The sequence below is a fragment of the Anolis sagrei genome, chromosome 5 (genome assembly GCF_037176765.1).
Source record: "Anolis sagrei isolate rAnoSag1 chromosome 5, rAnoSag1.mat, whole genome shotgun sequence".
Taxonomy (NCBI): Eukaryota; Metazoa; Chordata; class Lepidosauria; order Squamata; family Dactyloidae; genus Anolis; species Anolis sagrei.
The window spans coordinates 104,122,830-104,148,619 of record NC_090025.1 but is presented as its reverse complement, the minus strand read 5'-3'; the positions used below and the strand labels follow the sequence as shown (position 1 = coordinate 104,148,619).

At 40.7% G+C, this 25,790-nt stretch overlaps 1 protein-coding gene across 1 annotated transcript in view; it reads left to right on the top strand.

Moving 5' to 3' along the window:
* Positions 1–1,540: 1,540 nt before the first annotated feature.
* Positions 1,541–25,790, top strand: part of CRACR2A (calcium release activated channel regulator 2A) — a 43,033-nt gene continuing 18,783 nt past the window's right edge. The window contains exons 1-8 of the mRNA XM_067468946.1: positions 1,541–1,742; positions 5,212–5,323; positions 7,775–7,937; positions 10,219–10,365; positions 14,375–14,465; positions 15,702–15,797; positions 20,576–20,763; positions 23,697–23,768. Coding sequence (XP_067325047.1) covers positions 1,593–1,742; positions 5,212–5,323; positions 7,775–7,937; positions 10,219–10,365; positions 14,375–14,465; positions 15,702–15,797; positions 20,576–20,763; positions 23,697–23,768 — 1,019 coding nt within the window. The 5' untranslated portion in view covers positions 1,541–1,592. The remainder of the gene's footprint in view (positions 1,743–5,211; positions 5,324–7,774; positions 7,938–10,218; positions 10,366–14,374; positions 14,466–15,701; positions 15,798–20,575; positions 20,764–23,696; positions 23,769–25,790) is intronic.

The window sequence follows — 25,790 nt, the reverse complement described above, 5'->3', positions numbered from 1 at the left end:
TTTACAATATTTATATTTATGTTTTAATGAATTTTCTATGTTTTAATTATGTTGTGTAATATTGTTGTTATCTGGCTTGGGGCTCTATAGTAGGAGAAAGGTGGGATAAAAATAAAGTAAATAAATACCATAAATACTTCCAAGAAAACTCTCCAACAGCTCCTTACTAATCACACTAACAATCTCTTCATATGTATTGTCGAAGGCTTTCATGGCAATCTCTTCATACATTTCTATCACAATTTGTGTTGTCAGCAAACATGGTTTTGCAATAGTAACAGAAGGTTATTGCACTGATCCTTTTTGAATAGAAAATGTGTCTTCCTCTAGTACTCTTCTCAGTTGTCTTCCATAGATTCTTGGTTAGGAAGTAATATTACTTCCAATGACTTTTTTGTTGGAAAGCTTATTGCGTCTAGGATATTTATTATGAGTAGGATTTGTAGGGAGCCAGTAATATATAGTGGTTTGGGCATTGGACTACATCCCTGGAGACCCAAGCTCAAATCCCCATTCAGCCATGGAACACCACTGTATGACTTTGGGCAAATCACATTTCCTTAGCAAAGAGGAACCATCCTCTGGATGAATCTTACCGAGAAAAACCCTTGACAAGTTAGATCAGAAAATGACTTGTATGAACACAACAATGGCTCTGGAGTTCTCTTTAAAGCAGTGCTTCCCAACCTTTCTTCTTGACCAGGGGCCTTTTGACCAGGGACCACTTTGACCAGGGACCACTTGACCAGGGACCACTTTGATCAGATATCACTCTCCAACATTAGTACCAAAAGGGTTACGAATCAGTTTTTGGTCAACTTTGGATTCGGTTTGGTTATTTGGAGTGCTGATCCAGAAAATTGCATTGGATAGACTACATCAGCTCTAGTTTCTGATACAGAACATATGCCATCCAGTAGTCGCCATCTGCTCGCCCACAGAAAACCATATTTAATCATCTAGAGCTGATGTTGTCTAGTCACTGCAATTTTCTGAATCGGCACCCCAAATAACCCCAGGAACAGGCCTAAAAATGAAGACACCAAGGCATCCCTGCTTCCAGTCATCATATGGAATGGCTCCACTCAGGGGGAGGGAGGAGGAGAAGCAGCAGTCAAGAGGCTTGTTGTCATGCCTTTTGTGGGTAGTCAGCCTCTCCTCTCCTGACATCCCTGTTGCCTCAGCACCATAAGACCAGTCACTCTCTTTGCAACCATGTAGTAATGGTGGGGCTGCGAACGATATTTTAGTTCTTGAGGACCACTGGTGGTCCATGGACCACTGTTTTAAAGTGATACAGTTCATCTATTGTAAGTTGATTTAATTTCAACGCAGGTAGAGATGCAAGACAAGAATGGCAACTATTATATTTTCTGTAAATGTGCAAGAGAGGATGAATAAAAAAGCACCAACAGCATTCTGAACAGCTTACGAAACCAAGGCCATTTAAGAGCTAAACTTTCCCAAAAATTAAACAGGCTGACGCTGAAGCAAAGAATAATAATAATGAACATGCTCTCTTTCTTTGATATTTAGGCTCAGTATTTGATGTTCAAGCTTCCTGAAATGCTTCTGCTATTCGAGTTCTGAAGATGGATAAACATAAAACTACCAGGCCACAAGAAGAGTCACAACACAGCAAAACAATGGATGGAGAGCTAGACATGTTGGGAAAAGCGCACGAGTTCTTTCAGATCTGTGATATAGAACACAAGGGATTCATTTATCGTAATGAAATGCAGGTACATTTTTATGAAATGTTTTTTAGTTTGTTAAAATGAAGTTTAAAATAATAGTATTCCTTTTTCAAGGGTGGATGTCTAAAGACACAATTTTGAAATTTGACTCAGGAAAGTACCTCTGTCTTGTCCTGCCACCTTCCTTTTTCTATAAGCTAAACTGCACCAAACATTGTAACCTTTCTTATAAAGGGATTCTAATCATTTTAGTTGCTCTTTTCTGCATCTTTCCCAGTTTTGCAATACCATTTTTTCAAGTGCAGTGATCAGAATTGTATGCAATATTCTAGATGTGGTCACACCATTTGTTTCTGTAAGCAAGAAACAATGCTGATTTCTTTTTTATTCCCTTTCTTTAAAAATATCCAGCCTGGTGATTAGTCTTCCTACAGTGGCTGTACTGTTAACATTTTCATTGGCTTACCTATCAGAATCCTAAGATCCTTTTCTTAGCAAGTTACTGCCACAGTTAAAGTTTGGCTCGGGTCCTGCCTATCTTGCACCCACCCCCCATGAACCGACGTGGGCTCTAAGATCTGCAGTGGAGGTGCCTCCTCTCAGTCCCACCACCATCACAAGTGGAGTTGGTGGGGACAAGGGAGAGGGCCTTCTCAGTGGTAGATTCCTGGCTTTGGAAGGCCCTCCCCAGGGAGATTAGACAGACCCCCACAGTCAGGGCCGTAGCCAGAAAAAAATTTCGGGGAGGGTTGACAATTTCGGCGGGGGGGGGGGGGGGTTGAAAATTTCGGGGGGGGGGGGTTTGAAAATTTCAGGGAGGGTTGAAAATTTGGGGGGGGGTTGAAACCTGCCTCCTAGCTCACGCTGAAGCAAAGAGCACAGCAGGGGTCAGAGCAACCTTCAATAGCCTGCAACTCCACCCCTGTCAACCACCTCCACCAAGTCTGGCCTCCTTAATGAGAGCATTCAACACACACACCCCCCAACTTGGTTGCTTCACTACATCGGCTATTGCTGCAAGTAATGACAGTGTGAATAAATTGTCAATATTTGCTTGAGATAGTGCTTAGAGTTCTGGAGGGACTCTTAATTTTTGGCATCTCATAGACTTAGCAGGGGGATTTGGTTAACCAGTTAAAATTCATGAGTAAATCAGGTTTTTTAAAAAATCTGAAACATTTCGGGGGGGGGGTTGAACCCCTAAAACCACCCCCTCGCTACAGGCCTGCCCACAGTGTTCTCCTTTCATAGGGACTTGAAGACATGGATACTTAAACAAGCTTTTGAGAACACCTAGTCCCTAGTTGTTCTGCGTAACAATCACACAGCCTGCACTTCGTCCCATGCCATCTCTCCATTGATACAGCTTTGTACTTATCCCATTCCCTTGTCCTATTTTTTACAGCCCGGCCACATTTGCAGTGGCTTACTGCCATTGGGTTGCAAAGGTCCGATATGTCAGATAAGTGGGGGCTTCCTATATTACTGCGCAATATGCAGTGGTGAATTTATTTGAATCAAGTTGTTGAAATTTGCAAATACTCTCCAGGATGTTTCTGTTTTTCATTTGTTAGCTTCCTTCATTCTTCTCCCTGCTGTGCTATCCTTAGGGTTCGGCAGGAAGGAAACCCCACTCTGTTCTGCATCCACAAGCCCTCCTCCGTCAGAGTAAAGGAGAGGGCGCACTGCATCTGTGGCTACATGGCTACACACCCAGAGGTGGGTGTGGGTAGCTGTAGCCAGTTGTATGTAAGCAAAGCAAGAGCAAGATGGGTGAGCTGAAACCTCTTTTGGCCGGCTGGTTTGATGGCCACTGCCTGTCATAGCCTGTGCTCATCTAGCTTTGGCTGAGTCTGTCCGGGATGCTGGGCTGAGCTGGGTCAGCAGTGCCATTTGAAGAAAGCTATTTTGGGGTGTGGGGTGGGGAGAACATCCATGTGCTTATTTGTTCAGTAAGTCCTGTACAAATAAGCACCAATTTTCACAAAAAAAAAAAATAAGCTAACTAAAATGGATACAAAGTGGTGGTTGCTGTACTACTGCTAATAATAATTATGATTATACTGATAGTAATACTGATAATTATTAGTATGACTCTTTACTTACATTTATATAAAAGGCTTTTAGGATGACCCCTTTCTACAATTTTAGCAGATTGAATTTGCTCATTTTTAACGCTGAGGTGAAAACGGTCAAAGTTTGAGTTTTAATAATAGCAATAGCAACTAAAGCTATTCATTGTTCTTTCACTTATCATTTTACTTATTAAAAGTTAATAATAAGCTAATAAACGTATTAAAAAGTTAATAAACGTTACCCAGGGGATGCCCAGATGTTTTACCATCCTCTGGGAGGCTTCTTTCATGTCCTTGCATGAAAAACTGGAGCTGACAGACAGGAGTTCACCCTATTCCCGCATTCAAACCCTACTCCCCTGATTCAAACAAATGTTTTAGTAAGGAATTGTCTGTCGTTTCAGTTAGAGTAAGGCCGCTTCTACACTGCCATATATAAAGAAGCCTCCCGTGGCACAGTGGGTTAAACCCTTGTACCAGCAGGACAGCTGACCGAAAGGTCGGCAGTTCGAATCCAGGGAGCAGGATGAGCTCCTGTCTGTCAGCTCCAGCTTTTCATGCAGGGACATGAGAGAAACCTCCCAGAGGATGGTAAAACATCTGGGTGTCCCCTGGGCAAAATCCTTGCAGACGGCCAATTCTCTCACACCAGAAGCAACTTGCAGTTTCTCAAGTCGCTCCTGACACACACACAAAAACCTACCATGTAATTCAGATTATCAAATCAGATAATCTACAGTATCTGCTTTAAATTGGATTATATGTGTGTATACTGCCACATAAACCAGCTCAAATCAGATAATCTGGATTTTATATCTCAGTGTAAAAGGGGCCTAAACCACTATCAATGACTGGATACAAAGATTGGTCAATGACTCATAAGTGACAAATTCTTAATCCAAAACATTTTGAGTGACTCTGAGCACATGCAGAAAGTTCTTTTCTGTACAACCGAATCACTGCATCCTCTCTTCCTCAGTTCTCCCAAACCAAAAGATTGTGATCTTCTCCAAGAAGCGGTAGAGCGTATGGTCTGCACATAGAGACCAGCCATTGCTGCTGTCAAAATTTCTTGTCTAAAGGACCAAGTATTTGCAGCAGTTTTTTCAGTGAGCTGCCAAAGACCAAATGAGTCATTTTATTGTTTTATCATTTTATGCAACTAACAAGAGAGGAGGGCACTTGGACTTGAAGTGCTAGGTTAGCACAACACATGGTCTTTTCTTAGAAAGTCTTGTTAGAATAATCAGGCAATGCTTTTGTGCAATTTAGATTGCAATTCTGAATGTAAATTTTGCTGTCACATCCCTAGACCTAATGGGTTGTTGTTGTTTCTTTTAAGGGTAGGTATTAATTAATACGATTTTCCTGAAGTACTAAATGTATGCATTCATTTATATATAATATTTGTTTATCTGAAGAATAATGTGTCATTTCAGAGGCTTCGTGGTGAGTTGCCGCTCAGTCCAGAAGAGCTGGAGAAAGTATTTGATAGCCTAGATGCAGATGGCAATGGTTCACTTACTCCAGAGGAATTCACCACAGGACTCAGTGAGTTTTTCAAATGCTCAGAAACTATTCAGAAAATTCTTAATTTCCTCCCTATGAAAAAAACTCATATATTCACCTGTCTGTACAAGTGGGGACAACAGGAAAGGAGATTCCATCTGAACATTAGAAAGAACTCCCTGACTGTGAGAGCTGTTCAGCAGTGGAACTCTCTGCCCTGGAATGTGGTAGAGGCTCCTTCTTTGTAGGCTTTTAAGCAGAGGCTGGATGGCCATCTGTCGGGGGTGCTTTGAATGCAATTTTTCCACTTCTTTACAGGGAGTTGGACTGGATGGCCCACAAGGTCCCATCCAACTCTAGGATTTTGTGATTCTAAATCTTGTTTTCTTGCATGGTCTGACCTGAATGACCCTTGACCCTCCAACAGCTTTTGAACACATGAAGTCATATGAGTAGCTTTCACCTTTTTGGTATGGCCCTATGCCACTGTAAATACAATTTCCCTCCTCTTATATTGTTACACTCCAGAGTAGTGATCCTTGGAAGCTGCAGCAACTGTTCATATTAATTCTTATTTGGCAGTCACAGTAATATTTAAATTGCCAAAGAAATCAAATTAAATAATCATATTCCATATTGTTTCTATTAAAAACAATTATAAAAATAGTCGTTGATACTTTGGAGTACCAGACTAAAATCCCCCAATAACATCCACATCAATGCAAAAATAATATTCATTCAGCAATATTCCAGTGAATCACATCCAAATAATTCACGTTATATGACTCATTCTTTCAGAAACATGAAGATTCCAATGTCTAGTTTTATATATATATATATATATATATATATATATATATATAGAGAGAGAGAGAGAGAGAGAGAGTGTGTGTGTGTGTGTGTGTGTATATATATATATATTAGTGTGTGTGTATATATGTGTGTATATATATATATATATATATATATATATATACATCTATTGGAGGTCATACTCAAAACTTTAAAGAAAGCTGCTTTAACTCCTCCTATATTAGACAATCAAATAGGTATTGAAGGAGGCATTCATGTCTGCTGGCACTGTGTGAGCAACTTCCATCTCTATAGTTGATCTGACAATAAGAGCCTTCAACTATAGCATAGCTGATAATTATAGGAGTCTGGTGAACACACGTGATAAATTGGTGAACAGGAGTGATAAACTGAGTTATCTGGGAGAGGGAAGTTGTATTCTGATATGTATACATTTGTCAGGAGATAATACTTCAATTTCTATTGAAAGAATGGGGCAAAAAGTAAAAGAACTCAACAAAAAGAAGGGAAAATAACTTAAATAAGCACAGTCTTTGGTATCTCTACACAATGCACAACTTATGGGAAATAAACAAGATGAACCTGAAGTCTTAAAACATGAACGCAGATATGATATAATTGATTTCATTGAAACCTGGTGGAACAAGTCTCATTATTGGAATGTAGTAATCAAATGTTCTAGCCTATTTATGAAAAAATAGACTAAATAGGAAAGAAGGGGGGGGGGGTAGCATTGTATATCAAGGATGTTTATACCTGTAAGGAAGTCCATGATATAAATTCTGGGAGCCAGTTTTTGAGAGCATCTGGTTAAAAATTAAGGAAGAAAGAAACAGTAAGGATGTCATGGGGCGGGGGGGGGGGGGGGTCTACTACAGACATCCAAGCCAGATTAAGGACTTGGATGATGCTTTCCTAAAACAGATGACCACATATTCAGAAAGAAAATATGTAGTAGTGATAAAATATTTTAATTACCCTAATATTTGTTGAAAGACAGACTCTGCCAAGAATATCAAGTCCAAAATCAAGGTGTGTCTTAGAATGGATGGTGTTGTTGTATCACAGATTTTTTAAAATTTAGTACGTTTTGCTGTCATGAGAATTTTGGTTTGGGTGGGCATCTTATAATCGATGAAATAAGGTATTAGGACTTAACAGAAAAGAGACTATAAAAGGTTTCTCTCTTCTCTGTAATGATCACACACACCTCTCCCCTGACATCAGGAAATGCAAAAGAGGAGGAAGGTAACAGTAAAGTTGACCTTCTGTCTTTATTCACTTTCAGTCAATATTTAAGGGCAATAATATATGTTCTCACTGTGCAAAGAAAAGTTTCAAAACAAGAAATAGATTACTCTGTTTACTTGGGGAGGGAAAAATAAATATTTACTTTGGTGGTATTTCAAAATTACTTACAGACCATTCATTAGGCATTGTTCTGTATATGTTTACTGCGAAATATTTTTTTCAGTTGTCCCCAAAAATATCTCTTTGGTAGAATTTAATATACACATGCTAAGAGCAGGAGTTAAAAATGTTGTTCTTTTCCAGAACGTGTTTTTACGTTCATGTTAGCTTTCTGAGTTGCATGTTTAATTTCCCAACCTGTTGGCAAATATTTGAATTTCCTTTGAGTACTGTATACTTCAATAAATCACATTGTTTTGAAATCTGCAGACCAGTTTTTGCTTGGAAAGAAAGGATCAATTTCTGAAATACAAAGATGCGAACCCGAAAATCAGTATCAACCTCAATGGGAAGAAGGCAACAAAGATATTGATGAGGAAGATCAGTTCTCAGATCTTATGGAGAGGGTTGGAGCTAGTAATACCTTTAAAGAGTAAGTACTCCCATCAAAACATCAGAGAAGCCAGAACATTATATGGCACATCACTTCATATAGCGTACCAATTCTCCCTACATGTACAGTTTCACAAACTCCCTCTCCCATAGAAGCACAGAGTTGGAAGGGACCTCAAAGGCCATCAGGGTCTTCAGCTGGAGCTGTCCAACCACTCTGTGAAGATGTCCAGAGAAAGATACCCCACCACTTTGCTAGGCAATGATTCCATTGTTGAGCCATTCTTACTGCCAAGAAGTTCCACAGTACATCAGGAAACAAAGCAATATTAGGTTCACTCCTTCATATTTTGTCTACTTTTCTTCTCATCTTCTGTGAAATATACCAAGAACCCAAGGTGAAACAGTCAGGATGAGACAGAGATGCTTAATAGCTGCTGTAGCTGAATAATTTAACAGTCCGGTACGCTATCCCACCCATAATTTTGTGATAATTCCATTGAAATCGAAAGTACTCAAGAGTATGTTCGTGACATAGACTTACACATGTTCCTGAAAAGCAGAAAAGGAAGCCTATGAAGCTGAATGTAGTCCATTAGCCATTTGATGTGGATTGGTAGTCTTGACAATTTTACATTTTTGTACTCCTTTACAGGGAACCTGAGAGTGAGGTAGGATAGCTTTCAAATTAATGAGTATATATGTAGAACTGCAATGACTAGGACAGTGGTTCTCAACCTGTTAGCCCCATGTGTTTTGGCCTAGAATTCCCAGAAATCCCAGCCAGTTTACCAGTTGTTAGGATTTCTGGGAGTTGAAGGCCAAAACATCCGGATAATCCACAGGTTGAGAACCACTGGACTAGGACCTAAATCAATTATACCAAATGATTGAATTAATTGGATTTACATCTCATCAATTTATATTTCAGTAATTGATTTAATGGTGGTTAATTGGATTTAGGTCTGGGAATTGGACAGGATCTAGCGGTCATTAATGTAGTGGTTCTCAACCTGTGGGTCCCCAGGTGTTTTGGCCTACAACTTCCAGAAATTCCAGCCAGTTTACCAGCTGTTAGGATTTCTGGGAGTTGAAGGTCAAAACATCTGGAGACCCATAGGTTGAGAACCACTGCATACAACAGGTGTTTCAGGGGAACTAGTGGTTCTCCAACTTTCATCTTCTTGAGTGTTTTGGATTTTAGCTTTCAGAAGCCCATGCCAGCTTGAACAATGTTAGGCATTCAGAAGCTGGAGGATCCATTTTTAAGAACCACCTCCCAGTAATAGGACTGATAATCACATAGCCCTCTATATGAGGTTGTTCTGCAGTTCCAGCAGTCATCATTCACTATTCTGACTAGAAATGCTAGAACTTGCAGCCCAACAACATTGGGAGGTTCATATGATTCCTTCTGTCAATAATGTAGATGTGTGACATGTGCATTCCGCTCTCACAAAAATGTGTGGCTCAAGGATCAATACCGATGTGGCTTCCAGATATGTGGGGGCTTCACATAATGGTGGAACAAATCAGACTGATGGGTAGTTAGAAGCTGAGACAGTGAGATTCCAGAAAGGGGAGTCTCCGTACCCAGTGAGTCCCAGTGTGTTTAATAGCAAAAATCTATTTAGAAAGGGGGAGATTTCAGATTTGTTATTGTTCATTTGTTCAGTCGCTTTTGACTCTTCGTGACCTCATGGACCAGCCCACGCCAGAGCTCCCTGTCGGCTGTCACCACACCCAGCTCCTTCAAGGTCCAGTCACTTCAAGGATACCATCCATCCATCTTGCCCTTGGTCGGCCCCTCTTCCCTTTTCCTTCCATTTTCCCCAGCATCATTGCCTTCTCCAAGCTTTCCTTTCTTCTCATGATGTGGCCAGAGTACTTCATCTTTGCCTCTAATATCCTTCCCTCCAATGAGCAGTTGGGCTTTATTTCTTGAAATATGGACTGGTTGGATGTTCTGGAGGTCCAAGGCACTCTCAGCACTTTCCTCCACCACCACAGTTCAAAAGCATCTATCTTCCTTCGTTCAGCCTTCTCTATGGTCCAGCTCTCATAGTAGGTGACTATGAGGAATACCATTGCTTTAACTATGCGGATCTTCGTTGCCAGTGTGATGTCTCTGCTCTTCACTATTTTATCAAGATTGGTCAGAATGGGAATTAAAAAAACACCCTCTCACCTCAGGTTCTGGCACCCTGAAATTGAAAATCCTTCTTTTAAAATGAGTTATATTCCAAATCCTGCTTTGGAAATGTTAATGCTGCTGTAGCCTTGGAAAAAGTGCTTTTTCAAAATGTTTTTTCTTTCCCCAGAGAGAACAATGTAGAAAAACTCTGGTTGCACCTGAAGAGAAATGAACCTCACTTGCTTTCCAGTTTTGAAGTATTCCTGGCAAAAGTATTTTCTCAGCTCCAAGAAGTGAACTATGAAAAGAATGCACTGGAGTGTGCCCTGCAAAAGTTAGTGTCTCTTCCCTTCCCTTCCTTTCCCTTCTTGAAGCAAATCACGTCCCTTTCACTTTTACTTGTACCCAGAGGGATCTCTCTCTCACACACACACTTTCTCTCTAGTTATATAGTATCCTTAGGCAGAGTAGTTATTGTTAGTTGAAAACAGGTAAGAAAAGAAACGATCATAGTAAATGAAGCAGGATCTTGCTACATGACAGAAAGATGGAATTTATAATAATAGTGTAGTGGTTTAATTGTTGTAGTATGACTCTAGAGAAGAAGGTTTGAATTCCCACTCAGCCATCGCTACCCATTGGATATGTCACTCTCTTTCAGGTTCAGAGGAAGGCAAAAGCAAATTGCCTCCAAACAAATATTATCAAGAAAACTCTGTGCTAGGGTCACCACAAGAAGATCTTAACTTGGAGCCCCTGCTCTCAGTCCCGCCTCCTTCACAAACACAACTGGTAGGGATGAGAAACCGAGACTTCTCAGTGGTGGCCCCTTGGCTGTGAAACTCCCTCCCTAGTGAAATTAAATCAGATCCGTCCCTCCTGACCTTCAGAAAGAAATGAAAAATGTGAATGTGGGACCAAGCTTTCGGACAGTAGTTTTTCAGTGTAATAAGTGAATACGGAATAGGGCAATGACAGCTGAAACAGCTTCGGACAATGTTTTGGAATAACATGTTTTTAATAATTGGTTGAGTTTAGATGCTTTTAACTTATTGGTTTTAATGTACCGTATTTTCCGGTGTACTAGGTGATTGGGAGCATAAAACGACCTCCCAACTTTTCAATTTAAATTTTCAATTTTTGGATATACTCGCCCTATTAGACTACCCCTCTTGCCAGCCCCTTCAGCCCCTTCAGCCTCCTTTGCTGGGTTCTGAGGCGGCTTCTCAGCTCCATAGAGACGGCCTCCTCTCCACCAGTAGCCAGGCCCCGCCACAGCCAGCCAACCGCCATGATCATCACTTCCTGTTTTGGGTCCAAAACAAGATGGAGGCTCCTAACATGTGAGGGAGACATGCAGCTGCTCTGCACTGGAGCAGAGTGCCCGAAGCAGCAGCTGCTGTTCTGCTCCTCCAGTGCTGCTTGTCTCCTGCTGCTGGGCTTCAGCCTCACCAAAGTGCTCTTCCACTCTATGCCCACCTTGGTTGTCAGTGCAGCAGCGGAGGTGATATACTTACTGGATGGCCACATTGCCTCCTCCGCTGCCGCCACACAGACAGCCGAGGCGGGCCTGGAGTGGAAGAGCCCCTCGGTGAAACTGAAGCTCAGCAGTGGGAGACAAGCAGTGCCAGAGGGCAGCCCTTGGCTTCCGCTTGTCTCCCACTGTCAGGCTTCAGCTTTACCGAGGAGCTCCTCCACTCCAGGCCCGCCTCGGCTGTCAGTGCGGTGGTGGCGGAGGAGGAGGCAATGCGGACATCCGGTGCGTATATCACCTCCTCCGCCACCGCATTGATAGCCAAGGCTGGCCTGGAGTGGAGGAGCCCCTCAGTGAAGCTGAAGCCTGGCAGTGGGAGACAAGCGGAACCCCAGGGCTGCCCTCTGGCCTCTTGTCTCACACTGCTGAGCTTCAGTTTCACCAAGGGGCATTTCCACTCCAGGCCCGCCTTGACTGTCTGTGTAGCGGCGGCGAAGGAGTAGGAGAAGGAAGAAGAGGAGGCGACATGGCCATCCGGTGAGTATATCACCTCCTCATCCACTGCCGCACTGACAGCCAAGATGGACATAGAGTGGAAGAGCCCCTCGGTGAGCCTGAAGGCCAGCAGTGGGAGACAAGCGATGCTTCCGGCGCCCAGCTCCAGCGCAGGGTAGCTGCTTGCCTCCCTTGTTTCGACCCAAAACAGGAAGTTATTTTTATTCCCGGCATACTAGACAACCCCCCAAGTTCAGCAAGGATTTTCCAGGGTTAAAAATAATCTAGTACGCTGGAAAATACCGTATATGTTTACTTCATTTGCATGTATTTTTTTGCGGCATCAAATTGTTGCCTACTCTAAGCCACTCTGAGTCCCCTTCGGGGTGAGAAGGGCAAGGTATAAATATAGTTAGTAAATAAATACATAAATAAATAAGTCAGAAACAATTTTGAAGGCACATAACAAAAAACAAAGCAGTTGCGGATAAAAAATGGGCTGTATTCAAGTATCAATCCCATAAAGTGCCAAGGTTTCTTTTTGGTAGTGGTGGCTTCTTATAGTATTCAGCCGGTTTTCTTCATTTTACAAAACCCCTGCTTCCTGTGGCATGAGTGGAGAGCACTGCAGTATTTGGATCACTCAGCTGTTCAAACTGCCACGTAGGTAGAACAGGTCTGCAATTGTTCCATGAGAAACAGAATATTATGGGCGTATTACACTGGATGCACTTCAGGTACACTGAAGTATGATGACGCTTTATTGGTTATAAGCAGATGGTAAATGGATGCAGTATTAGACATAAGAAAGCAAAGGAAGCAAGTTAATTTCCTTCTAGCATAGCTGAAGTGTATACAACTAAATACCTTGAACCTCTGATACTCCTGTGCCCACAAGACACCCTAGACATGAAGACATTTTTCCTCTCTCTACTACGGCTTAAACAAAGGGGTATCCCCGACACTATATTGATGCTTTCAGTTTGGAAAGGGAAACCTTCATAAGGGGAGATGCCTTTGAAGCTTCAAATGGTCCAATGAATGGCAGCCAGATTGCTAACAATTGCTCAGGGAGCGTACAACTCCTCTATTTTGCCAGCTCCACTGGCTGCCAGTTTGCTACTAGGCACAATTCAAAGTGCTGGCTTTAGCCTATAAAGCCCTAAAAGGTTCTGGCCCAACTTACATGTCCGAATGCATCTCCCCTTATGAACCATCTAGGACCTTAAGATCTTCTGGGGAGGCCCTGCTCTCGTTACCACCTTTGTCACAAGTATGTTTGGCGGAGATGAGAGACAAGGCTTTCTCGGTGGTGGCCTCTCGGCTGTGGAACGCCCTCCCTATAGATATTAGATTGGCCACCTCCTTTTTAATATTCCGGAAAAAGTCAAGACATGGCTTTTTGAACAAGCATTTGCAAATGCAGAGTAATTGACACAGGAAAATGGAACGACTAGACAACATTTTAACAAGGAGAGTCCAGACAACGCTTTTAACAAGGAGACACTATGAATTTATATTTTATTGATTTGTTTAGTTTTTATTATATGTTATGTTTTTAATTGTATCTATGACATTGTAAGCATTGAATTTTGCCCTGTTAACCGCCTTGAGTCGCCTACGGGCTGAGAAAGGCGGTATACAAATACACTAAATAAATATTTTTTTTTCCTTATATACCATGTTAGATATTTAGATCCTTTTGCACAACTCCAAAAATTCCACAATATCTACTTTGAACTGGAATATATGGCAGTGTGGATTCAGGTAACTCAGTTCAAAGCAGATAATTGTGGGATCTTCTGCCTTGATATTCTGGGTTATATGGCTGTGTAGAAGGGCCCGTCGTCTAAAAAAATCAACACAAGGGGCTCCTCCACTCCATACATATAATTTATGTATGAAATGAAGTGTGTGTCCATTCTCCTATCAGAACACAAAGATGTCACTACCTCAGCCAACAATCTGGACAATTTTGGATTTTTGTCTATTTTGGATTTTGGAATTCTGGATAAGGGATATTCAACATGTATTCTCATTTTCTTGCATGACTTTCAAGGGATTATAAAGCTCAGGCAAAGAGAAAGAGTAATGTATATAGAACCCTAAGCAACTTAGAATACGCATCATCATAGCAATAGAAAAGGATGAATCAGAAGCTCAACAACTGCACTCCCTTGCCAATTTCCCCAATACCAAACTAGTGACTACAATAGGTAATATAGCTTTGATTTTGAAGAATCGTGTCATTTTCATCACACAGAGACTATCAGGGAGCGTGCAAACCCTCTGTTTTGCCAGCAGATCTGAGACTCCTCAGGTCTGCCACACTTTGAGCATTATTAGATTGAGTTTTTCCCCTCCTTTTGACTAGGAAAATTGCAGCTTATGATGAAGAAATCCAGCACCTCTATGAGGAAATGGAGCAGCAGATCAAAAATGAGAAAGAAGCATTCCTCTTGAAAGCAAGTATTTCATTAATATTGATCCTCCCCGATTCACAGCATCTTATTTCTTCAGAACTCTTCCTGTATTGTTTGAATAACAACATTATAGGGTTGAAAGTCCACTTCCGTTTAAGAGAAGAGTTAAGGCATTCACAAATGAACCCATGAACCAGGGAACATAGCATGCTTATCACATGCAATTCTGTTCTGCATCAAGAGGAGCACACTGTTCAGGGCCCCATCTATACTGGCATATAAAATCCAGATTATCTGCTTCAAACTGGATTATATAGCAGTGTAGGCTCATATAGTCCCATTCAAAGCAGATAATGTGGATTATCTGCTTTATATGGCAGTGTAGAAGGGACCCAGATCAAGGGAAGTAGCATACAGCAGAACCTGACTCCCTGCACAAAATCTAAGACTCCAAAAGCACTTCTTCCTCTTCCCTTGAGAAAAAAGTACCAAAGTGATCAGATTGCTCCCTTGCAAATCTGCCATTCTCCATACATAAACTATCTCTCTCCTTCCCATGGAGCAGAGCATAGCGGGTGGAACAGACTCCACAGGTTTGCCACACTTTGAGCATTATTAGATTGAGTCTTTTATAGGAATATTCTGCTGATGTTATCCCAAAGTTGTAAATTAATGATAGACGTCTTCCATCCTGGTTCCATCTCAGTTTCCTGCCCAGATGTTGATCTTCTTGATTGGTTTTGATCTTATGTTGACTTCCTTCTTAACATTGTAAACATTTCTGTTGTCACTGTCCCAATTTTTATCAGAGTTTTCATTTCTTATTAGCAGGTTTTAATCACAGTCCAGAAAGCAGGTAGTTAGTCATTGCAGGCCCCAATACTCCATTGGTGCTTCCAAAATTACAACTCCATCCATACATTCATCTTCGATTCTTCCATTCATCCCCACACATCATCAGTGAAATTGAGAATGCTCTTTGATTGTAGGTGAACTATAAATAGCAGCAAGTACAACTCCCAAATGACAAAATCATTTTTTTTAGTGATGGTCACTCCTTGGGTTAGTAGATGTCTTGTGGCCAAATTTGGTGACAATTTGTCCAGTGGTTTTTGAGTTATGTTAATCCCACAAACGAACATTACATTTTATTTATATAGATGGGGAATTCACAGTGCATTTGTATAAGTTTGAATGTGAACCTCTACCTGCATTGCTTTAAAGAATGGTGTGTGCCTCTATTTGTGTTCTTTATGGTTGTTCCTTCTAATTTTGTAGGACACTGCAAGGTTCCAGTCCCGAAGTCAGGAGCTTGAGCATAAACTTGAAACAAAAGAACAGGAACTGGAACAACTGGTGCAAAAACAGAAAAGAGTATGTATGTTCATGCTTTTTATATTTTCATGGGGGTATTATGAAATGCTGTCATATGATTTTATTTGCCATGGGAAGGAAATCCTCAAATTCTGAATCCTCAAGCAATCCCCAAATGATCTACTTTCATTTGTATTCATGTGTTTCTTTCTGAATGTGGGGCCCCTTCTACACTGCCATATAAAATCCAGATTATCTGTTTTGAACTGGATTATATGGCTCTGGATTAAGTAGCAGTATAGAAGGGGCCTGGATCACCTGGTAAGGGAGAAAGAGAGGTTTTTCTTCTCCTGGTTTCTCCATTCTTATCTGTTTCTCCCATTTTCATTTTAAGTTCTCACCTATTTTAGAACAAGGTCAGCATTTGGAAAATGCTGTGGAAATATTTCAATAAGCAATTTGACAAGGTTCCCCATGATAACCTCACAAAGAAGCTAGTAAAGTCTGTCTTTGTGACCGCATCTCCCCTATGAACCGGCGCAAGCTCTAAGATCTGCTGGGAAGGCCCTTCTCTCGCTCCCACCATCATGACAAGCATGGTTGGTGGGAACGAGAGAGAGGGCCTTCTCGTTGGTGACCCTTCAAGATTAGATAAGGCCCTTCACTGTCCTCCTTTCATAAGGATCTGAAAACCTGCATGTTCCAACAAGCATTTGAGAATGACTTGTCTCTACTTATAAGTGCCCAGTCGCTAGCTCACCAGATAGTACTCTGTTCTCTGCACTTCTTCCAATCCCCCAGCCCACCGTTTTGGACTATCCCGGGCACAGGCCTCTTTGTATCCTGATCATGCCCATCTTAGTTTTCTGGTTTTTGGCTTTTGTTGTGTATTGTTTGAGTAAATTTAATACTGCTGTTTTAAATCCTTATGTTTTATTTAATTGTATTTTATTTGATTGTTATGCTTTGCTATGTTTTATTTTAATTGTGCTTTTTGTTTTACTGGATTGTTTTGTTTTGGCATTCTGTGGACATTTTGTCCCATGTGTAAGCTGTCCCAAGTCCTTTCAGGGAGATGGAGGCAGGGTATAAAAATAAAGTTGTTATTATTATTATTATTATTATTATTATTGGGTTGTTGTAGGTTTTTTCGGGCTGTATGGCCATGGTCTAGAAGCATTCCCTCCTGACATTTTGCCTGCATCTATGGCAAGCATCCTCAGAGGGACCTCTGAGGATGCTTGCCATAGATGCAGGCGAAACGTCAGAAGAAAATGCCTCTAGACCATGGCCATACAGCCTGAAAAAACCTACAACCCAGTGATTCCGGCCATGAAAGCCTTTGACAATACATTATTATTATTATTATTATTATTATTATTATTATTATTATTAAAACTGGTTGTATCCACCACGCGTTGCTGTGGCTAAACTTCCCTCCCTCTTTTTCTCTTCCTTTCTTTCTCTCTCTCCTTCCTTCCTTCCTTCCTTCCTTCCTTCCTTCCTTCCTTCTCTTCCTCTTCCCCTCCTTCCCTTTTATTTCCTTCCTCTTTCTCCCCTGTCTTCCTTCTCTATCTATTTTTGGACTGCAACTCCCAGCAGTCCTCCTGATCAATCTATCTACCTACCTACCTATCTCTATCTTATCTATCTTATCTATCTTATCTATCTTATCTATCTTATCTATCTTATCTATCTTATCTATCTTATCTATCTTATCTATCTTATCTATCTGGAGGGTTGCTGGGAGTTGCAGTCCAGGAATAGGAAATTGGAAATATGCAAGGATTGGGATGCTCTCAAAGAAATCCAAGGAGAAGAAAGCTTGCAGTTTGGAAGCAGTGCATTTGGATCATCGTCCTCTCCTAAAGGGCCTGGTCTAGGGGATGCTGGGAGCTGTAGTCCAGAAGAGGGTGTGAATATGCTGTTGTGTGTTTTGTTTGCCAGGAGAGTCATTTTGCACACGCGCTGTAGCATCTTTTTGCTTTTTTGGCTTTTTAAGTCCCTTCCACTGTGTTTTTCAGTGTTTTTATGAGTGATGGTCATTCATTGGCCCAATAGGTGTACTGTGTCCAAATTTGGTGTCAATTCGTCAAGTGGTTTTTGAGTTATGTTAATCCCGCAAACTATTTTATTTATATAGATGAGGGCTAGACAATGCTACTGTTAGATAGATTGGGAATTGGTAAATAGCCCAAACCCAAAAGGCTCTTCATTTTGGAGAGATGTGTCCAGTGGGAGCCACTGGGTTTTGTCCTGGACTCATTGTTCAATATCTTTATCAACGACTTGGAAAATGTACTAGAATGCATGCTTATCATGTGTGCAGATGACACTAAATTGGGGAGGACAGGTAATACGCTAGTGAACAGGATCACAATCCAAACTGACCATAACAATTTAGAGAGCTGGGCCAAAACTAACAAAATGAATACTGTGTCCAGTTCTTGGCAGCACAATTCATGAAGGATATTGACAAGCTAGAACATGTCCACAGAAGGGAGACCAAAACGATGAAACCCTATGAGGAACAGCTTAGGGAGCTGAGTATGTTTAGTTTTGAGAAAAGAAGGCTGAGAGGTGACATGATAGCCATGTTTAAATATTTGAAATGATGTCACATTGAGGAGGGGGCCAGTTTGTTTTCTGCTGCCCTGGAGACTAGTACATGGAGCAATGGATTCAAATTGCTGGAAATAGGTTCCACCTAAATATTGGGAAGAACCACCTGATGGTAAGAGCTGTTTGACAGTAGAATATGCTGCCTCAGATTGTGGGAGAGTCTCTTCTCTGGAGGTTTTAAAACAGGCTGGATGGCCATCTACCGGAGTGCTTTGATAGTATTTTCTTGCATGGCAGGGGGTTGGACTAGATGGCCCTTGTGGTCTCTTCCAACTATGATTTTATGATTTTGCGCATTTTACATTTCCACAATGATAACTCATTAAGTAGAATGCAACCTCCCAAATATATGATTTGTCAGTTGCTGTCTTTATTCAAGATTTAAGTTGGCTAAATATATTACATTTAGTCTAGCAAGTCATAGAAACATCTTTATATTCAGCCTTTGCCAATTTTGATGGATAATACCCCTTTAAATGCCTCTGAAGATATTTGCCTTAGTCTTCCCCTTTCCTCTCCCTTGCTGGCTATATAGTCCCTTGGCTCTTTATTTCAGGTGCTTTGGTGTGGCAGATGAAAAGCCAGATAAACACATGGCTGTTGAGTTTCCTGCTTCGCCCACAAATGTAAATACGTATGTTTCAATGTTCAGGCTACTATTTACCAAGCCTCTTAACATGTATTTCAGTCAGAGATGTACTATGGCCCCCGAGTTGCTGTACCATCAATCATGTCCACTGTAGCTTTAATTTGCCAGTATTGAAATCATGAATTTTTTTTATCTATTGTGTTTAGTTCTTGTTGTGTTTGTAATATTAAATCTCCTTCTTCCTTTTTTAGTATTTCTTTATATGTTGGCCAATCATTCCATCCCATACATCTTCTTTGTCCTGCTTCTAATGGTGATATCCATAGAGGTGTATTATTGTATAATTTATTTTTATATCTCTCTGTTCTGGAACGGCTGTTCCAGGGGCTCCAATTTTGTGTTTTGCACTGAGTGTTTGCTCATAGTCCTAAGTTTCAGAGACTTTGCAGATAGGTGGCTTCCTTTGGCTGCATTCATAGGGCACGCCACCTGTCAATTATAGTTAGGATCCTTGGTCCCGTCCCTCTCTGGGTTTTTTGGAGAGAAGGGGCCATTTTTCAGTTAGTCTCAGCAAAGGAAGTCAATGCAGAGGATGTGTACAGATGTCCTCCTGTACAAAGGCTTCATCCCTTAAGACTTCCTGGGAGAGAACAGTCTTAAGCCTCTAAAGATTCCCAAAGGTTCTGGGGAAACAGCCTTACAGCCTTGAGGAATTCTGGAGGAAATAACAGCTCTAATCATCAAGATCTCCAGCTAAGTGACTACAGGCCTGTTGGTACGTCTGCTCGGTTCTGAGATGCAGTTCAGCCGGTAGTGGATTCAAATCAGTCAGGTTTAGGTTCACAGTAGCCTGGGAGGAGCTAAAAAAGGGGAATTTTCCTGTGAACAAAGTTATTGAAGATAGTGCCTGTTCCCTGTGGACAATTTTGAGAGAACTGGTTTCTTTACCAAGCAAACTTTACAATTCCTGTTTGTTCATCAATAAAAGACTGTTATATTTAAGCTCAAGCCTCCTAAAGACTGTTTAATGAGGGAAATTTTCCTAAAGGCTCCTATTCAGGCCCCCTGGCTTCTCGTTGGATTTAAGCTGCACATCCTCTCTTAAAGGCGCTTCATTTCAGATCCAGCGGCAACAGAACACTCTCCCATATTTTCAAAATAGATGATCTAATAAAATAGTTTCTGAAATAGACAAATTCTTATTTTTAATAACCACGGCTGCGAGAATTTGTTTTGCGAAACGATGGAAACAAGAAGAAACACCAGATGAAGATGACTGGCTGATGAAAAGGAGATGAGCACTGCTTGTATGTCTCATTTGTGTCTGAATGTAAAGGCATTGAATCCTTGCTTATGTAAAAGCTGCAATCCGCTCTGAGTCACCTAGGGGAGAAAGGTTGACTATAAATAAAGTGTATTATTATTATTATTATTATTATTATTATTATTATCTTCCTGATTTGAACCTCCAGAAGTTGCTTCTGCAGCCATGATGGCATTCTTGGATGCCAGCTGTCAGTTGCACACAGTAAATAACAACTTCATTTTTAAATATGTCATTTCAATTGAATGTTTATGTGTACAGCAACTGATTGTTAGTTACACGTGTTTCTTCTTTCTTGCACAGCTGGAGGGAGAGTATAAAGAACTGCACAACGACAAACAAGAAACAAAGGTAGAAAACACAAAACTCAGGCTCACAAATCAAGAACTGCAGAACGAACTGGAAAGAACATCGCAGGCACTAGTAATTGCCCAACAACAGTTGCAGGTACTGCAAGAGGAAGCCAAGGAGCTGCAGGAAGAAAAAGAAATGTAAGTGATCTCTAGAACTGAGATTATGGCCATGTTGATTCTCTACTTCCATTCAAATGATAATTCTGGGATTGCGGCGCAACTGGCTGAGTGTCAGCTGCATTAAGATCACTCTGACCAAAAGGTCATGAGTTCGAAGCCAGCCCGGGTAGGAGTGGGTTTCCAACCAATTGTGTGTAGCATGTTGTCGACCTTTGCAACCCGAAAGACAGTTGCATCTGTCAAGTAGGAAAATAAGGTACCACCTTAAAGTGTGGGGAGGCTAAATTAACAGATTTATGAGGCCATAAAGAAGACTCCAGCAAAGCATTCCAGCGGGGAAGCATGTGGGGAATGCGGAAGTGCTTCATCAGCGTCGCAGATGGACGATGAAAGCGACAGCTCCCCTGGCGGCCAGAAAAAAAAAGAGTTAAATATAGCCTATATGTCAGTATATGTTTGTATGTCAAAAATTGGCATTGAATGTTTACCATATATGTGTACACTGTAATCCGTCCTGAGTCCCCTGTGGGGTGAGAAGGGCGGAATATAAAAGCTGTAAATAAATAAATAAATAAATAAATAAATAAATTCTCAAGGCCACCCAAACATGATTCCCGAGGAAATGAATTGGAGGAAAAATTAATTTGGCAGAAGATTCCCATTTTTTCCTCTTCTTGGTAACTTTGGGGGGCATTTCTTTCTGTGGTTTAAACATTAATTCTTAGTTGATATTGTTCACTTTCAGCATTTTATACCAACTGAAAAATCTGAAAAATTGCTTTTGGCACAGAGAGTATCAGAAAAAATAATCTTCTGCTATGATAAATCTCTCAATAATAATAATAATAATAATAATAATAATAATAATAATAATCTTTATTTATATTCCACCCTATCTCCCTGAGGGAATTAATCCCAAATCATCATTTTTCTATTAGCATTTGTGGGATAGTACATCCAGACCATGTTTTTCTTATTTTGAAGGCAGCTATTTATGCTGCTGATACTACATTCAGTCCTGTAGCTTCTGGGAATTGTAGGCCAAAACACCTGGAGACCCACAGGTTGGGAACCACTGCTATAGAACCATGAGAGTTGTATACAATCTTTAGCCAAATAGTGCTGATGCCCAACCATACTACAAATCCCAGATTTCCATAGCATTGAGCCACGGCAGTCAAAGTACATTAAGCCAGGATGTTAACCGGTGCTCCTTACAGAGAGAGGTCAACCCTCCTGTTTAAGGAGCTCCATTGGCTGCCGTTCATTTTCCGGTCCCAATTCAAGGTGCAGGTGCTCACCTACAAAGCCCTAAACGGTTTGGGACCCGCCTACCTGCATGACCTCATCTCCGTTTATGAACCCGCACGCTCCCTCCGATCATCTGGAGAGGCCTTCTCACGATCCCACCTGCGTCGCAGGCGCATTTGGTGGGGATGAGGGATAGGGCCTTCTCTGTGGTGGCCCCCTGACTCTGGAACTCTCTCCCCAAGAACATCAGACAAGCCCCAACGTTGGCAGTTTTTAGGAAGAGCCTGAAGACCTGGCTGTTCCAGTGTGCCTTTCCAGAATAGGAAACTCCTGGCAATAAGTCCCAAATGCACTTTGTTAGAGATTCAGGATTATCTGCACATTGCACCTACCTCCAAATACCTCTACATATTACCTGTCATGCTCGGCACTTTTAAATTTTTCCATTACATTTGGCCCGGCCTCTAGGTTTTTAATTGTGTCACGGTGTCATTGTTTTACTTTTATTGTTGCTTGATGTTTTATTATTTGCTTATGAGTTTGACTGTGTATTGTATGTTGTTGTTGGCGGCCTTGGCCTTTGTAAGCCGCATCGAGTCCTTCGGGAGATTTTGCAGGGTATAAATAAAGATAATAATAATAATAATAATAATAATAATAATAATAATAAATCCTGTAGATGCACTCAATGAAGGAGTAAATCAACACCAACAACAATTTTTATTACGGTCCGTAGACCCATCAGTAAATGAACAGTCATTATGAATTCTCCCATCTCATGAGAAGTTTGTTGTACATGGTTTCAAGTAATAACCCAATCAGAGGTTAATTGCTTTCTCAGACTTGTTGCCACTGCGAGGAATTTTGCCACTATGAGAGTCACTCTATGGCACTTATCCTCTTAAAGATATCTTCTTTGGGGGATGGCTGGTCATGAGGGATAGGACTGGATATAAAAGTTGGCTATGTTGCACTGTGAAATAGTGGCACTGCAATAAAATGTGTTCTATTGTTTCTATTACATTTCCTCCTCAGGGGCATAGTCTTTGGGAATAGGGAATTCCTATCACTTCTCATCTTTTTAGTTAAGATCAAGTGTAAATCCACTTCGGGTTAATCCAGGCTTTAAAGGTGTTCTGCAAGATGCTTAAACCAGTTTTTAAAAATGATCAGCAACTCTGTGGGTAGTTCCTTCAAAGCTAGTCAAAACCTGAAATAGATTTCACTCCTTACTGCTATGGGAGCCTTCAATGCATGATGCTAATACCACCGCTTGTCAAGGTATATATGTATGATTTATAAAAATATCTCAGCCTGGTGACAGCAGCTTGGTTCTGAAAAATAGCACCATGATTTCTGTTTCCTTTGGTTGACTTAATAAAGGTATTTGCACAGTATTAGTCAGACTCTAGCATTGCATTGTTTCTTTCTTCTCAGTGCTTGAGAATGTTTGCCCACCAGTTTGTAGAGATTAACAGTCGAAAGAAAGAACCACTTGCTTTGCTCCAGACAAGCAGAAATTTGTTTCCAAGACAGATTTAATTGAAAAACTGTTTTGTATGTCCAAGAACCACACGTGTGTTTCATCTGAATAGTAGAAATGGACACGTTTTTCATCTCTAATGCAGAATTCAGACTTTAGTGGCAATTTCCCAAAGCAATAAGACAAGTTGGAATGATGGTTTTATTTTCCCCTCTAGGGAGGTTTACAGAGTTACAGAGACATTGCAAAGAGAGAAATCAGGCCTTCTGAAACAGCTGGATTTTCTAAGGTAAGAGTGCAAAGCCAGGATTTTTTTTTAAAGCGAGAAAAAGAGACAGGAGCTGTCCAGGTATTTCATAAAGTTATGTGAAGTGTTTGAAGCCCACCCTGCATTCTTTAAGCTGCTTTGCTGTAGTGCTGGAAGATGCTCCGGCCCTTTGCCAGAGATAAAATTAAGATTCAGTGAGTGGAAAGTGACCGTGTGTTTTTTCTATTTCAACTGAGTCTACACAATGTCAGGAGCCGACTCCAAGTCTATCTGGCCCTTGGAGAAAGTGGAAGGGGCGGTATTATGTTGTTCTAAATGGAAGGCTTTATTATTTGTTTATTGACTTTCTTATTTAATTTATCATGTCAGAAGCAAATTGAGAATTTATTTATTTATTTATTGTATTTGTATACCGCCTTTCTCAGCCTGTCGGCGACTCAAGGCAATGCAGTTATATTGTACAGAAATACCACAAAGAAAGTTACAAACCAAATTTTATTATACCAAATTATACCAAATTTCCTTTGACCAGAAGCTGGTCACTTGGAGTGCCTCTGGTGTTGCTGCAAGAATGTCCTCCAATGTGCACGTGGCAGGGCTCAGGTTGCATTGTACTAAGTGGTCTATGGTTTGCTCTTCTCTGAACTCACATGTCGTGGACTCCACTTTGCAGCCTCATTTCTCAAGATTGGCTCTGCATCTCGTGGTGCCAGAGTGCAGTCTGTTCTGCACCTTCCAAGTTTCCCAGTCTTCTATGTGCCCAGAAGGGACTTTCTCATCTGTGTCTCAGCCACTGACTGATGTTCTGGCTTTTAGCCTGCCACTTTTGAACTCTTGCTTGCTCAGGTGTTTCTGCAAATGTCTTTGTAGATCTTAAGAAGATGGGCCAGATATGTCCTTTCATTGCTGGCTGCTACTTCCCGATGGATGTCAGGAGGTGAAATATTGGCTAATACCGCAGTGATTTGTAGCATGCAAACAAACAGATTTCGTTATTAAAATACTTTAATAGAACATGAACAAATGTTTAAGCAATATATAAGAACCTGTATGAATAATGTATGAGCAACCCCTGTAGAATAATTCAAAATGCTTTAAAATTGAGGCTTACCTAAGAAAGAAACCAACTGAGATCTTGTAAAAGACTACTTAAAACAGATGAAGATAGATCTCATCTGCTGAAGACATTCAATCTTAAAGGGAAAAGACATAGGAGAAGCAGAATAATCATAACATATTATAATACCAAATAAACTTAATGACCATCAAAAGGAAGTCAACAAATATCTATCTTTCTTTTTTCTTTTTTTTTACAGTTTTTAGAGTTTAAATTCTTTCATTTTTTCTCTTTTTCTCTTTCTTTCCTCTTTTTCTTTCCTCTTTTCTCTCTTTTTCCTACTTTCTATACAAGCAAATGTTCTCCCACTTTCAATGTAAAGGAAATACTACCATTAGATTTCTTTTTTCATTTTCTTTATTTCATGTGATAAAATTTCAATAAAAAATTTCAATCCGAAAATTGAGAAATGATTATAAAAACCAATCCAAGTACAAACATTTTAAAAAGAGGACAGCAGACCTCTTGAACTTCTAAAAGGCCATAGTAACAACAGTGTTGCCTTGGGGAGAACAAGTGCAAATTGTGGAATTTTCTTCTCATTTGGTAATGGAGCACAACACAGAATGTATGCATTCTCCTTTAATAAATGTATTGTACTTCATATCTGGAGTTTGCTTCCAAAAGGTACCAAATCCAACAAAATTGAAAATTGTTGGCTAGGAGTTGCCTAGGAACATTATACACAGATTGAAATTATCAAAGTGTATCAAATCAGTATGGTTCAGTGCTTGGAAAATGGTCTTTTGTAGCGAAAGAATGCACATCCTCAGCACATATTTTTTTCGATTCCTGTTAAATTGGTTCAAATGGATTTGGTACCTTTTGGGGAAAAATCCACATATATGGTGGCCATCTGGATTTTGCTTCAGGCAGGCATGTAGCCGGGGGGGGGGGGGGGCTTGAGGGGCTTCAGCCCCCCCCCC